The sequence below is a fragment of the Helicoverpa armigera genome, chromosome 21 (genome assembly GCF_030705265.1).
Source record: "Helicoverpa armigera isolate CAAS_96S chromosome 21, ASM3070526v1, whole genome shotgun sequence".
In the NCBI taxonomy this organism is placed as follows: Eukaryota; Metazoa; Arthropoda; class Insecta; order Lepidoptera; family Noctuidae; genus Helicoverpa; species Helicoverpa armigera.
Genome location: NC_087140.1, coordinates 3285724 through 3302368, shown reverse-complemented (window position 1 = coordinate 3302368; position 16645 = coordinate 3285724). Strand labels below are relative to the sequence as shown.

Below are 16645 nucleotides of genomic sequence, written 5' to 3'. Positions count from 1 at the left end.
ATATTGGTTCATACTTTTGGAATACTTAGTTCAATAAATCAAAACACATTTTTTTAAAGTCTCTTCCGATTCAACATGGCGTTTGTGGTCGCCATGACAGTTTTGTTTCAGTTCAATAGTAGACGGCGGAGAGGCCGCACCTCTGCAAGTGTCAGCCGAGCATGCCTCCTGACATGTTGCCGTGGACCCTCATGTGCCGGTTCAGGTTGCCGGATTGGGAGAACCTGACGAGCAGAAATTAAATGATCTTAGTATCACTAGCTTTGATTGTAAAATCTATGAGTAGTTATTAAAAAGGGATGTTAAGAGCATTTTTTCTAGATACCTCATGTCATTAGCCCTGGAAAATCTAAAGCCGAATAAAAGGAAAAGCACGAATGATTTGATGATTTTTTACCCCTTAAAAATCACACAAAAATGGAACCCCTTGAAAGAAATAGGTACAATGTTTTTGTTTGTTACCTCAATAAACATAATTTGCACTGGTACGGTTTCTCTCCGGAGTGAATACGTAAATGCTTCGTCAGTGTCGAACTATCCGAGAAGGCTTTCTTGCAGGATCTGCATCTGTTAATCACAAAGAAGATAAGTTTAATACAAAGCTGAGTAATGATTGTAAAGTGGTTAGATAATTTTATTAAATACACTACACAGGTATAAAAATACACATTTGTATAGAAAAGAACTATGAATATTAAATAAAGGGTCTGGAGACCAATCCCCTGCATCTTCGATTGCTAATGTAGGGAAAAAATCAAAAACTTACTGGTAGGGTCGTTCTCCAGAATGTGTTCTCATGTGTGTAGTGACGCTAGAACTCTGGCTGAACCGACGATCACATATTGGACACCTAGGGGCAAGACAAGATACAATATTTTCAAACTAGAAAGAAAAATTGAGAAACTGTTTTCAAAGTCAATTAAAAAGGGGAAATATACGTGGGCATACCACCTATATGCACAAAATGTTTTTCACTTTAAATAGTGCCTACAGCTAAGCAGTGGAAACCCTGCCTGAGTATGTGTTTCCTTATAAATACAACCTAAAATTCTTCAAGTCATGACTGAAAAGGTTACATCTAAGCAAGCATACTCCATTTAAGACCACATCACCACTAAGGTGAGATAGTGGTCAAACGCGTGCCTATCATCAATCCAAATATTGTTACACCTATTTTATACATTGTAGAATGCAAATAAATAATATGAATAAATCCTAGTAAGCATCGCTTTTCAACTCACCTAAAAGGTTTCTGACCAGTATGCGTCCTAACATGGGCAGTCAGGTTAGCAGCTTGCGAGAAACTCTTGTTACAATCACCACATCGATAAGGTCTCTCTCCAGAGTGCGTCCGAAGGTGGGTCTTCAACGTGCTGGGCCTGGCGTACGTCTTCCCGCAGATACGACATAGGTTTGGCTTCTGTTCGTCGTCTTCTGAGCATGTGCTGAGAGCTCCCACCTTTAAAAAAATTGTGTTAATATTAGTAAGGGCTGCATGGTCAAAAAAGGTTGTCGGCACATGCATCCGATATGGCTGAAAATCCACATAGGTAGGAGTTCATTCACATTTAATGCATTCATTATATTCCATTTCATGAAGGTGTGTATGAAGTGTAAAAGGTATTACATAAGAAATTATATAAAGATGTACGTAGGGGGAGTATATAGTTACATACATAGAAATTACATAGGGTGCATAAACCTACATACCTAAATTAATACATAAGGGATCATATCAGAGGAGTACATAGATGTATATTGTGCGGATCACAATATTTTGAGAGCTTACGATCTCGCGAGATAGATAATACCTATAATATAACACAGATATATAAACAAACTTCCCCGCTTACCGGCACTTTTCCCGAAGAATTAACACAGGCCGCATACCCATACTCTTGCGGATGCATTTGCCCCTGATTGAGAATATACCCGCTGCCCATATTCTGTTCTTTCTGCGTCTCTTGCGCATACAATTTCGGTGGAGGCCTCTTTAGACTCTGTCCCAAACCTTTCTGGTTAGCAAAATTTGGTTTCTGCTGAAATAACGAGTAGTTCGGGTTTGGTTTCTGAGGGTTTTGCAGTAAAGGTTTGAAGGTCGAAGTGGCCGTGATGAGGGGGTCACTCTGATTAGGCGCGCGGAAGTCGGCGGTGAAGGAGTAAGTGGCTGAAGGGTAGGAAGACGAGCTGATCACGTTCTGCGTTTGAGGGTACACCACGTTCACTGATGGCGTTGATGCGTTCTGGTTCCATTGCATCTAGAATAAATGATTAAGTAAAAGTTAATAAAATCGGAAATGTAAAGGTTTAGCACGAGTTTCTGAAATAGCCCTATTCTTTTCTCTTGTGATTGTAAAATAATATGCAGCATTACGCTTATATGTATTAACTACAATTCGATAAAAGTAGACCTTGCTAAAACAATGTTAAGTAATTGAAACGATCATCATAATCTATAAAAGACATCAATAAACAAAACTTACAAAAGTCTCTCTCCCCACAAAACACAGAAAGAGGCGAATTATTTTTGTGTCTTATGTAAAATGGACCTTCATTAAATAACACTTAATCTTTCTCCAACTGACCTGCGAGCACAGCTGCTCCGGCGGACACCCATGCATGGTCATGTTCATGCTCACGTTGACGCTCATGGTGGGGAACAGTGGCGCCCCCCCGTAGTGCTCATAGTACGGGTACCCGCCGTTGTTCACCATCATCTGGGTACAAGAGTTATGGGTAAGGAGCTTTTAATTAAATTGAGGAAAAATAAAATAATGTGTGGAATTGTAAGAATGAAGAATTGCTGCGGACGAACGAAATATGTTAACCTACATTGACTGAAAAGATAAAACGAAGAACCTATGTACTACTTTAAAACCTGTTTACTCTGATTCCGATTCGACAAGTCCGCTATACCTAGGTACTGTAAACTCACAGGTTTCGCATTATTTTACAATTACTTTTATTGAACTATATATAACTTTAACATCATCAACTCTCTACGGAACTAAACGGACAAACTTAACTACTCTTCGACGGCCAGGAATAAGGTCAGTTATAATTAATTGCGGTTCACCCTAAAACATATATTTGAAAGGAAAAGCATAGCTACATAATATAAGTGTAGTAGAACGGTAGACTACGCTGCTACAATGGTTTCTACGCGCCTAGCTACGCCGATTGCGTAGCCGTGGTAGTCAATTCTCCATTCATTTTGATTTTTTATAAAATGTGCAGGTGAATATTAAACTGATTTACTTTTCGGATATAGGTACCTAAATACTGAGCCCTGTTAATCCAATCGTTTTCAAGAACGTAATTATCAGTGTCTTTTACAAATATCAAATGGGTAATAGTTAGAAATAACAGATCTAACCAAAAGTCCGGGCCATAAAATATTTGGTTTCAGCTCATTGTGTCTACGTCTTATGTAATTTCAAATTGTTTGTAACCCAGAAATGGCTTCAATGTCATCATTGAACGAACAATCAACTTAGTATCCTAATTAATAAGTTTCGTTAATAATATCGACCAGCACAGAGATTAGGATTCGCTATGTCAATACATCGACATAATAATTTCATCAAAATTTCTAATTTCAATAAATCCCGCGAAGCCTCACAGGAACATTAATAAAGGGAAGCCGATAATAATCCAAGATGCCGTATTAATTACAATTATTTCATATCGAAACCCTTGTAGGGCGGAACCCCCGTTTCCACAGTTTTCCATACAAAGATTTTCCCTCCAAACACCCCTTTTGTACAACAGAAATGGCGAATCAAAAACGTACAAGAACGAACGAGATGGGATACTCAAACTAAATTGAACAGTGATAAATACATCCGTCCTTGTTTTGTGTGTCGGGAAGTTGGTGAGAGAGAAAGGGATGGTTGTACCTGTGGGTGCACGGCCTCAGAGGCGCAGTCGCCATGGACGACGGCGTGTTTGAGTGAGAGGAGGACGTCCGCCGCCTCGCCCCCTCCCCGCTCCCTGCATTCCCCCGCGCCGCTCCTGCTGGTGAAACGGGATGTGTTGGGTTGCATCGTTTTGTTAAACTCAGATTAATCATAACTATGTTAGCACAGATAATGGCGTATGGTTGTATTAACCAATATAGTAGTTGGGTAAAGCAGCACATTATCTTGAACTATTTATTCACACATCAACTTTCCTATATCTGTTTTCATTCAAATCGTAGAAATAAAACATAAGTACTTATTATAAAAACTGCAGGATTATTCGAAAGAGTACCTACCGGGGCCTGAAAGGCGGCTTAAAAAAGGGCTCTATAAGAAATATAAGTAAGTGGGTTTAGTCAGTAAAAGTCTGAATTAACTCTTAACACAGATTCAACTGTTTAGGTACTCTCTGTTATCTTAATGGTGGAATCAATCTTTATTTACGAAACTCATGGCGAAGGCACAAAATAAATAGGTACAGAAGTCAATCTACGTACAAAGCGCGTTCGAGTCACGCAGACATAGGTGTCTATGTGTGCGTGTTCACAGACGCGCTGTCTCAAAACAACTCAAAACAGTGCGAGCGCGGCTGTCGTTTTCTTGAGATACCCGCGTCACAAGGTTTATCGCACGCGTTGTGATTCCTAACTGTATTTTGACTGTAATATTTTAAATTTTAATAACAAAAGAAAAAGTAATAATGGAGCAACAAAAAAAGTCGTATTATAATTGTTCAGTGGACGGTTGTTTTAATACAAAAATAAACAGTGAACTGTCGTTTTTTAGCCTGCCGGTTGATTCAGAGAGGTAAGTACCTATAGTAGGTATGTAATGTACCTATAGTACCTATAGTATGTTATTTTCTCATATTTCGATGATTCGTTTAATAAACGCAGTAGGTACAATTAGGTGGGAAGGTAAGCGCCCCGATAGGCTGATGATGATGATGATGATGATGAGTGTCGACCCAGGCGAACCTGCCTACCTACCCTCAAAGATTATTACTAGGTAGTAGGAGTTAATACATTTTTGTGATCATGGCGAGAGTATGTTGTGTAAGGTATACGAAATAAAACCGGTCAAGTGCGAGTCGGACTCGCATTCAAGGTTTCTGTAGGTAGAAGCAAGCTTAGATCAGGGACTGTACCAACCCATTACATACAAAAAAAAAATTTTCGCAAGTAAAGAGGTACTTTGTTTTACATAGTGTTTTATGGTATATATGTATGAATAACAAAATTATTTTGTTTCTGAAAAAGTTCGGTACCTATCTCGTTCAAACTAATTTCCGCTGAAAGTGTTTATCAACCTCTTGTATGCCACATTAAATATTTTATTACTATTGGTTTATATTTCATTTCTCCTGTTTTATTTTCAACAATAAATACATAATTAGATACGAGTACCACTACCACGTTAGTTTTATGCGCATAAAAAAGTTGACAACCCTAGCGCGACCGCCGAGTTTAGGCATGAAAAGTGAAGTACATACATGAGATTGACTTCTGTACCTATGTATTTTGTGGCGAAGGATTGAGTAGGTATACTACGCGGTTTTACGAATATTTTTTTCAGGTAGATTGATTAAAGATTTTAGATAATTTACATATTTATTCTCGTTGTACGAATTTTGGATGCTCAGGTACTAGCAAGGAGGCAGGTAGGTAATCAAGTTTAGCTGAAAACTGTTCAACGTATAAAGAGGAAAGATTTGTACCTATTTTTGATTGAGAGTGTGTGTATTTCTGGATTATTGAAAACGACTGAATCGATTTGAAAAATATTAGATACTTACATTGTTGGGAACGTACGGAATGAAGTTCCCCGGGACGATGATAAAACCGCGGTAAACAGCTACTGGTTTATGAAACTAGGAATGCTTACTAGTTTATTTGTACATTAGTAACGGTAAGCAAATATAAGCCGCATTTGGGTACATACGTTCATCTCATTGTGCCTACTCAGATGTACCAAGCTTTTTAGTTAGCACGAGTGACAATGAGATGAAGGGACTTGAAGTCAGTATATGTAATGGCTTTGAAAGAAATGTGTTTCCTAAAGAGCCGAAGAGTGCACGAGGTCTCGGGTTTGATTCCGGGGTCGGGCCGAAATCGCTTTGTGGGTTTTCTTAAACTTTCACAAAATAGCCCGTAGTCTGGAAGTTGGTGATTGATTCACCCGTGCATCGGAGAGCACGTAAATGTCGGTCCTGCGCCTGATCTCTCTCCGGTCGTGTCGGATTGCCATCCCATCCCAACCATCCCTTGCACTTGTGTCTGCGCAAATGCTTGTGCACTATAATATGTCCTGCGCAGCAGGCTGATCTCCTTAAATGAGAACAGCCGCAGTGGCCGAAATCGGCCGTGGACGCCATTATTATAACAAGTTGCTTATTTATGCCATTATTTAAAATACCTATTTAACATTGTAAGGAGTTAGTTGATATAGTAAGTTCAACTCAGTCGTGCGCGCGGCCTTATGTGTGGGTAACCCTTGTACATATACAGTGACTTTGTGTGCGTGACAAGAGGTACAGTCGGGTACAATACAGTTATTTAGGGGTTATATGGGAGTGTGTGGTGTTTAAAGAAAAACAGTTATTACGTAATTTAATGTTTATTTATTTATAATGATTATGAATCGCTACTTGAAAAATCAAATGATGAATTTTCGGATTAGCTACTCTCCAAGATGAATTATAAATTCTGACTCCATGTCAAAATGTCTATAGTATTCTTCTTTTTTCTTTTGTACATGTCGACAAGTATTACCCCACATTCCTTCATCAATTTGACTTAAACGTTCATTTATGAGTTTCATTATTTCCGTCTTATTTTGGTCGACATTATGCGAAGCAATTTATTTTATAGTTCGGCCGTTCAGAGAATGCGTTCCTGACACCTATCAGTTAGTCAGGACTAGTGATGGGCACAACATAACACTGAGTTCGTTACCGTTCCCCCAAAATAAACCGCCGCATTATTTTAAGATTATTTTCGTTTTAAATTGGCGGAATCATTTAAAATTTATATTTTAGTTATTTAAGTGGAAACCAAAAAAAGGTAATATTCATATAATAAAATCGTTTTATTTATTCTTTGTTACAAAGTTACAATCTGTATTTCTATGCAATAAAGTAAGTACATTGAATTGAATGTGCGTACAGAATGTTAATCAGACTCCGATTCGCTTGAGGAGGTGGTGTCTTCATCATCATCTTCGCCTACGTGTATATTACGTGTATATTAGGTATTATCAATAACAGAATCAATCCTGATATCTCGGTCAAAATCTTCCAAAATCAGGTTTTTAGAGCTCTACCTCACTGGGACGCCATGGCGACGTCGCCAGCGGCACAGGTCTGGCTACTTCTGGCATCCAAATGTCGCCAAGTCAGTGGCCATGGCGTCTCGACAGTCAATTGTTTACGTCGTCGCTCAAGAAATTGCAAGCTGACTGGCGACCACATTGGCGACTGTGTGAGGGAGGTGCGCTTTACCGTGTACATTATAGTGGCTACAGTGGCCACGTTGCCACGGTAGCCAGAAGCCACATAGGGAACTGTAGCTCGTGGCCACGACTCCAATTTGGCGACGTTACCAAACCGTCGCCAAGTGAGTTAGGTTCCATACATTTCAATACTAACTGCTTGGATACGTAGCCGGCGACGTCGCCATTGGCGTCCTAATGAGGCAGGGCACTTAGTCTTAGCGCACGAAACGACAACAAATGACTATTTAGCGTCACAAAATGACGGCCCATGATGCCATTTGGGGTTACCATTTTCAACCTAAATATAAAAATGCTACTTTCTTTCGCGCGTTCAGTTTGATCATAGTTTTATTTTTATATTTCATAAAAGTTATCCTATAGTCCATTATTTTCAAATTCTTAAAAAGAAAAACAAAACGTATTATTTTATATTATAAGTATAACTGTATAAGAACCATCAACCAGAACAGATTACGATACTTGCCTGTTATTTTTAGCACAGCACTACAAATATAAAGCGCTGACATAACCTTGTAATAGCGCAGTATAGATTTAGAAAAATATTGTTTACCAAGTTATTTGACACTCAATTTGGCACAAAATTACAACATTCATTGATTATTATTGATATAATAATGTTATTTTAATGATCAACAATTGTTAAAACGATAAACAACCAGCAAAAATATTTTTATCGTACTGCAACGCCATTACAAAGTTACGTCGTCAGTTCAATCGCGATGTGTCAGAAACGCATTCTCTGAGCGGCCGAACTATAATTCCCCACACATTTTGTTTACATTATTATACTAGATTATACCTCTTTTTACATTCTTAATCCACACTTTTATTTATTGTCCGCGTACCCCCAGCCTGAAAATATGTAAGGAGTATTTAATTCATCTTAGATATTTCACCTTATTTATTTCTTAGATACTGTCAATGTCAATTTGAAAAGACGTATGAGAAAATAATGAAAAACTATATTTAATAATAAAAAGCTTTGAGTCGTGAATAACTAGTATTTTCGTAAACGACTGTACCCATAACAAAAAGCGATGAGAACACGTCATGCTCGGACGACGTCACTGTCACACGAATGAAAGTAGTATATTTACAAGCCGACGCACACATAGGGCCGCGCGCAAATCTGAGTTGAACTATCTATACCTTAAAATGTAGGTCAGCATAGTTTTTAAAGGTTGTAGTTTCATGTGACCCATAGGTAGTCAATCAAAACAACACATACTTGTATTCCGAGCATGGTGAGAAGGGGAACAGCGACGGCAGCGGCTCCAGGTTGAGGGGGGGCAGAGAGAATGACCCCATGTCCTCCGGGGGCCAGGCCTCGTCCGGCGACAGCGCCGAGCAAGCGATGGTATCTCTAGCCTATACCCCTAGTTGTGAACTACACATACTTGTATCCCGAGCATGGTGAGAAGGGGAACAGCGACGGCAGCGGCTCCAGGTCGAGGGGGCAGAGGAATGACCCCATGTCCTCCGGGGGCCAGGCCTCGTCCGGCGACAGCGCCGAGCAAGCGATGCTATCTCTAGCCTATACCCCTAGTTGTGAACTACACATACTTGTATCCCGAGCATGGTGAGAAGGGGAACAGCGACGGCAGCGGCTCCAGGTCGAGGGGGGGCAGAGGGAATGACCCCATGTCCTCCGGGGGCCAGGCCTCGTCCGGCGACAGCGCCGAGCAAGCGATGCTATCTCTAGCCTATAGTTACATACTTGTATCCCGAGCATGGTGAGAAGGGGAACAGCGACGGCAGCGGCTCCAGGTCGAGGGGGGGCAGAGAGAATGACCCCATGTCCTCCGGGGGCCAGGCCTCGTCCGGCGACAGCGCCGAGCAAGCGATGGTATCTCTAGCCTATAGTAATGAACACATACTTGTATCCCGAGCATGGTGAGAAGGGGAACAGCGACGGCAGCGGCTCCAGGTCGAGGGGGGGCAGAGAGAATGACCCCATGTCCTCCGGGGGCCAGGCCTCGTCCGGCGACAGCGCCGAGCAAGCGATGGTATCGCCTAACGCGTTTAGCTCTTCGCCATTTTCTGGGCAGCAGTTTTCGTTTTCCTGCTGTAAGAAGACATCTTTATTAATCACGATATAGTATAAAACAAAGGTATATAGGGGGAGGCCTATGTTCAGCAGTGGACGTTCTATGACTGAGATGATGATGATGATAAAACAAAGTCGCTTTTTCTATCCCTATGTCCCTGTGTCCCTTTAACCCCTTGTTCCTTTGTACCCTTAAATCTTCAGAACTACACATCCGATTTTCATCCGGTTTTTGTAATAAAATAGAGTGATTGAGGAAGGTTTATGTTATAATAAGATACGATAGAAGCCGCGGCGGGTCGTTAGTAACGCAAATTCGTCAACTCAGTCATACTCCCATGGTCCACGCGAATAGTGGGACGTAGGTTGCTGCTTTGATGCGCACGATGATCGTGTCAGCTCTCGCCATCCCGCGTGTACATGGTCAGGCTGTATAGTATGCTTTATTTACTCATTTCTGCCAACGGTTTCACCCGCACAACTTGGTTTAATTAGCCTATAGCCTCCCTCGAGAAATGAGCTATCTAACAATGTTTCAAATCGGAACTGCTAAGATTATTAGTGCATTCCAACAAACAAACAATCTTTTGAGCTCTTATATACTAAGATATGTCTGAAAATATGATGGATGAAGATAAAAAACCCCATTTGCCGAAAAGCGGGACAATATTCACTAATAAATAAATACTTATAGCAAACAGACTACTTCTGCAGGTCATTCATGCAAATGTGTATTCATCTCTTTCTTCTCTATCTACTTGAGATGAGTCTTGTGAAATGCCGATGATAATGAAAATCGAGGTCTGATTGAAAATCATTAATTGAAATGAAAATCCAAAGGTATAATACATTTTAAACAAAAATCATAACTTGTTAGAATTTCTTAGCTAAATATGTAATGGTGATGTACCTAGCTATTTATTTATCTTTACTTGTATACTGTCTTACAACAAAAGCAATAGGTATTTCTGAAAGGCTTTAAACATAGATTTAGAACTCTAGTTTTAATGTTCTCGGCATTTATTTAATGGTCGTAAGTTCTAGTGGAGAAGAGTAAATAGACACATTAGACACACGAACAACACATGAGAGTTTGTTTCGGTCATACGAATTGAGATCTCATTTGTCTATATTATGCAATGATTGTTATTTAGACAATCCGATCGTTGATTGTTTTTTACGGATTTTGAAGTTCATTAAGTCTTGATCTGGCGCCCAACGTGGGACATGATTTTTTTACTTCACACCTGTCGCATTTAATTTTTTTTTGAAGATACCTAAAAAATGGACTGTTTAATTGAAATACATATTTACACAAACTCAGGCATTTTCAAAATATCACACTTGAAAACACTCAGAGGTTCCCGTATTTGCAAAATGATGATGACCCAAATACACACCTGACAACACTCCTCGGGGAAGTCTCTCAAGGAGTTGTCGACACAGGAGCACTGGAGCGGGTCGCAGCACAGCCCGTGGTCCGCGCAGTACTCCACGAGCCCGAACTGGGGGTTGTTCGGCACATAGCAATCCATGGCCCCGCCTTTCGCGCATCTCTATGGCGCAGGGGCGGAGATTGATAGCATTGTTTTCTCTAACAGATGCTCAGTTTCCGACGTTTGTAGTCGCGGGTTGGCATGCTGGAATTTGGAGGTTTGGTCTTAGTTTTTAGGTAGGTAGTAATTTAGGAACATAATATATGTGTTACTTTAGAAAAGTATGTTATAAAAATCTTGATATGTTAGGTACTTTTATCGGCAAAGTCGATTAAAAGCTGCACAAAATACACCTATCAAGAGACTTTCAGTTTGTATATTCTTGGTTGTGTTCAAGCAAGTTACAAGTAAGAAGTCCTAAACCACCATGATATAGTTTTCTAATCAAATACAAGATGCGTAGATAACATACTTTTCTACGTTTTTACGAAACATCCTTCTAATTATCTTAAGAATAAAATACTTGAAGCATAAGTATGAAAAAATAAAGAAATAAGAGAAAGGGCCATTTTAAAATTGCTGGAAGCTTATTTAGGTCAACGGGTTACTAGTTTGCCACAAAAGCTCATAAAAGGAAACCCATAATAAAAAGTAGGACGCGTTCTTATTGTAACTGTTTCTCTAGAGTTCTAAATCAAAATAAAGTCTGAACTCATCTATCATGCAATTATACGTTTCGGTATTAGTACCTCTACATATCAATCAAAGTCATCAGTTTATCACTAAGCCTCCAATCAAGGTACCAAACCGTACATTTTAATGGTGCTTCGAGCCGGAGAAAATATAAAGAGGGCTCTACATGAAACAAATGTGGATTTTAGAAAAACTCACATTAGTCAGGGAAAATATGGCACTCTCTCCATCTCGGTGCGTCAAAGCTGGAGGTTCAATCTGATAATTTTCTAAATAAATCTTTATAAAGATGCAGGTACGTCTGTACATAATGATTACCTATACCTTGCGCTAGGTAGTGTGGTATTTACGAAGATTAAAACACGCTGTCTTTTCTATTTAAAACACCTCGGTTCGCTCCTTGTCCCGTATCAGTTTACATTTTAATACTCACAACCACAAGATCGCTACCTTATGGAAAACTTTACTCATTTCGATTTTAAAGGATCTGCCAGATGGATTCTAACTGAAAATGATACGATATCGCTGTTATTTAGAGTTAGGTGAACTGATTATCAAAGGATGCAAGATTGTTGGAATATCTTCTGGATCTCCTCGGTCTAGACTTTATTTATTGGAACAGTTCTTAAGGCGGATACTGTTTACCCTCAAACCACAACAGAAACGGATTTTGATGAAACTTTTTTGTAATACAAGCTGGTATCTACTTCCCGTCTACTTCCGAATAACATTCATGCTATTGTAATCAATATTCTTTACCGACTGGCTACTTCAACTTATACCTTCTTTCTGCAGGGCAAGCTAGTAACTGATATTCCTCTGTTATCGAAGTGCTCATTAAAATTTTATTTAAAAATAGATATTTTGCCCCAAAAAAGTAAAGTCCCGAGTCCTGAGCGAAATAAAATCAAGTACTATGAGATAATTTTGAGATTATTCATATTTAGATGACAATATTTCGAAGTAGGTATTAGTACTGATGCTTTTGAAATTGTATTTAAAATGATTAGGCATAAGAGTGTATTTAATGTCGTTGTTTATTCATTGCCATGTGTGCCTCTACTATTTAAAAATCGCTTCTTCATTACATAATCCACCAATAAATAGTTTTATTTCAAGCTGTACTTACGTATTATGTATTTGATTGGTGTGTAATCGTAATATTATCTTATTAGCCACATAATCCGTCTCGCGACTGGAGTAAGCCGATTTGAGGTACCCAAGTTTATGTAGACTCAGACCCTTTCTCCAATTGTAAATTAACTTTATTTACGCAATATGATTGGTAATGACGTTCAAATTATAAATGCGTATCACTTACTAGCTTTTGCCAGTGGCTTTACCCACGTCTCACGGGATTAACTCTCTACGAAATAAAAATGGGATCAATAAGCCTAGGATATAGCTTAGGAGGATTAGTATTTAGGATAGACGTGCATGGCCCTTAATTTCAAAATTCTGTCACAAAAAAATTACTTTGGACTATTTATAAAAAACCTGACGTTCTACAACTAATTTCTTATTCTGAGTTAGACCTTCGCCTTTAAAATGAGAATTATTCGCAGGTCTTTTAATATTTATGGGGCATTGAAACTTGATGTAACTTGATTTCTTATGTATTTCTTATGTAATTACGATCCAAGAATGTAAATACTTTTTTTCTAAGGAAACGCAAACGCATAACGTTTTTCGTAAACGAAGTACGTTTTTCCAAAGCATTCCAAGAATACCGTACTCCTGTTACCTAACGCAGCTGAATACCAGTGTATTAAATGGAGCGACAGCCTGTATCTAACCTCTACACCCAGGTTACCCGGGCAACCCTACGATACTCCTTGGTTAGAATGCTTTTCAGACTGTCTGGGTAGTCTTCTGACCACCCACAAGGTCTAAAATATATGTACAAATCGTTACGTTATGACATAGATGGTCACCGATTCTCAGACGGACTCAGACCTTACTCTTATGATCGATCGACCCCTGTTATTTAAGGCACAAGCTATAGGTACATAAACATGAAATCATTTCTCATTTATCAATTCAATATCGTCTAATAAGGTCTTATACAAACTATTGTATGTAGGCGAAAAACGTATCTTCTGTTACGATGGAAGAACATAGACAACGAAGCGACTGTTATTTACAGAGCTGCCCCATTTTCTTTTTGAGATACTGAACCCTATTTAATAACTCATAGGAAAAACTATTACAGCATAGCGTAGGTCAGCCAAATGAAAATATGTTCGAGTTCAATCGTCGTTTTAATAGATTGGATTGATATGTTGCCACTACTGTACCTACTTAAAACTCCAATTTTTTTATTTACCAAAAGATTTCAGAAGCTTTATATTCCAGATATTATATATGGACTTTAAAATGTCACATCCGCGCTTATTGAGACTTTACGCTGTGTTCGAAGAGGCTACAGTATATTCAAAGCCGATAACGATCGATCAGTAAAGGGGCGGTTTTTTTCGATAGTTAATAACCGGGATATTTTAAAAGCAATACAATTGGCAATCAATAGGTAACTATTCACTTTACCTCATTTTCTATCGTTTTTTTACACGTTCCTTTTTACTTTTTTTTTCAGTAACTAATACTCGCACACTTGAAAATCTCATAAAAGGTACACAAACTTGCGCAGTTTAACAGGACACTATAATTTACACGAGCAATGCTATTCACTGAATGATTTTCTTGATCAAATATTATCCAATTCGATGTTCATTAGGGAACGATTTTCTGTATTTATTTTCCGATAAATATTTTTTACTGTGTACGTGCTACCACTGACAGTTTTAATTGAATTACCCAGCTATTCATAAGAAATAGAAACGCCTACGTCATATTCCATCATAAAATAAAAATACACACCTTTTAAAAAAGAAATATCCAAAAGAATTCACTAAATTGCCACTAACAACACGAAAATATATTGGAACACATCACAAATCACAGTTTTACACCAAACCTCCTTTCACTAATTAAATTAAACGTATCGGTTGAAGCATGCGCCATGGCAACACAGGCGGGCGTTTAAAAATTAGAAAATTATTTTTTAATTACATTTCGGGCGGAGGACGAGCCCTTACACCACGTTGATGGTGACTAAACTATCTTTCAAGTGTGCTAAGTGCACTCCCGCCCCTGCCGTAATTGGCTGTTTGTATCCAACCCCTCGTCTGAAAAAAAAACATGACATATTGTGCGCGGGAAAGTGGCTGTCAACGTATCGGGTTAACATGGCCGGCCGTGCGGAAGCTTTTGTCTCTGTGGTGAGAAGCGTTTAGCGGTCCCGAGATGTTTAGATAAGTAACAAGCTAATTAATTATATTTACATACGTGTATAGTAGTTGTAGTTCTTCATTGGCTGTATTTTTGCATGCTTATATCTACCTACTAGAGTCTAGTAACTAGACTTATGTATTGTGTTTTCAGTTGCGACTATCGATTGGCGCTTTTCAGCATTTGAGCACTTCAGTGTAGCTCTCGATAAGTTTGATTACTTAATAAATTTTACATTAAATTCTATTTATATTAAATCTTCGACAAAATAATTTAACGACTGAGTCTACTGCCGTCTTAAATCTACAAACGTCTACCTAACTACCTAGTCTTCAAAAACTTGAGCTTTTCACCTAAATAGTAACCAACTGTATCTTATTTACACCATATGGTCTATATTTTTCGACCTAGAATAATGTTTTGACATTTTTTCATTCACCTCTACCAACACACAATCAAACACCAATAATATTTTCCCCCAAAAATGATTATTGACGTATTCATCCCATATTACGAACATGATACAGAATATCCATTCGGATTAGCGCGATCAGCCAACAGGGGCCACCCAGGTAGCTGTCACGTGGCTCGGAGTCAACCAGTCTCGCACGCCTGTTGTTTCAAATTGATTGAACATAGATTATTTGCAGGTAGATTGGGAGTATGGCGTGAGACCGTTTTGGTTTTGACTGCTTTGATGCGCTTACTGGTCTTTAAATACTTAGAACCTACCTTGCCTGTTGAGAGCATCCTAAGAATACTTACTTAGCTGATGGCTTACTTTACTTAATTTCCATACATACTTGTTACATATCATAACTGGATGGCTGTTTTGCGTCCCTAGGGACATTCTTTCGCGAGTCCTGGATCCCACCAATGTATCTCGCTACCACTATCGTCTGACTTTACCTGCTTCACAATGACAAATTACGCGGTAATCTGTAATCTGGGCATTAGGATCTAGTTGTTTTTCAACACATATTTCTTCAGAATAATTTCTACTCCAAAAACTTTTATTTGAATAACATTTAATACATAAGCAATTACTTCCCACCTGCTTACACCTTCGCAAACACTTCACACACAAGCCTAAATTCCCTAAATTCAATGAAACCTCACACTAACGGATGACGTCGCCAACAAAAAATGGCGAACATATTTTGGCGCGAAGTCGCGGGAAGTCACACCGTGAGAACTCCTTGGTCAGGTTGTGCGTGCAGTGGCACACGGCCCATTGAACAGTGATGCCGAGCTGCCGGCCGGTGAGGTGGTCCAGCCCACACAGGGAGATTGCTGTGATAGAACTTTCTGGAAAGACTTGCAGTTTTGCTAGAAGTTATCTATACCTGTTTGAAAAGTTCGAAAAAGGAAATAAAAATAAAAAAGAACGTATGTAAGTGCAAGGAGTCTCGTTATCTTTGTTTTTGATATTTCAGATATGCATTAAAATAACTTTTCGGGAGGTTTCTTTCTAAAATCGTACATACTCGTATCGTCATTGACTTTCTTTAACAAGTGTACCATTTGTCTAGCCTTGTCCCAAACTTGGGGTCGGCTTCTAGCAAAATCGGATGCTGCTGTCTTTCCAGTGTTATACATACCGAAAGATCAAAGTTAAGAAGCTGTGCCTGTAATTTTCTTTTCCTTGCACTGTTATCGAAGAATTTTGACCGGTACAAAAGTTTAAGAAGCCTTTCATGTTATAT

At 38.9% G+C, this 16645-nt stretch overlaps 1 protein-coding gene across 1 annotated transcript; it reads right to left on the bottom strand.

Moving 5' to 3' along the window:
• Positions 1-38: 38 nt before the first annotated feature.
• Positions 39-14705, bottom strand: LOC126056393 (protein glass-like). Its single transcript, XM_064040186.1, has 10 exons — positions 14529-14705; positions 10923-11162; positions 9353-9540; positions 3900-4017; positions 2586-2717; positions 1854-2258; positions 1242-1459; positions 767-850; positions 463-567; positions 39-224 (listed from the first exon to the last, which is right to left on the bottom strand). Exons 2-10 carry the CDS (start codon positions 11055-11057, stop codon positions 152-154), a joined length of 1458 nt encoding a protein of 485 aa, XP_063896256.1. The 5' UTR covers positions 11058-11162; positions 14529-14705; the 3' UTR covers positions 39-151.
• Between the last annotated feature and the right edge of the window lie 1940 nt (positions 14706-16645).

Bases quoted from the DNA above. Each gene is read 5' to 3' on its own strand.
- LOC126056393 (XM_064040186.1), bottom strand. From the start codon at position 11,057: ATGGATTGCTATGTGCCGAACAACCCCCAGTTCGGGCTCGTGGAGTAC. The intron at 4,018-9,352 runs GTATGTGTTCAT...CCGTTTCACCAG, and splicing joins TCACCATGCTCGGGATACAA to CAGGAGCGGCGCGGGGGAAT. The intron at 2,259-2,585 runs GTCAGTTGGAGA...CATTTATTCTAG, and splicing joins CGGAGCAGCTGTGCTCGCAG to ATGCAATGGAACCAGAACGC.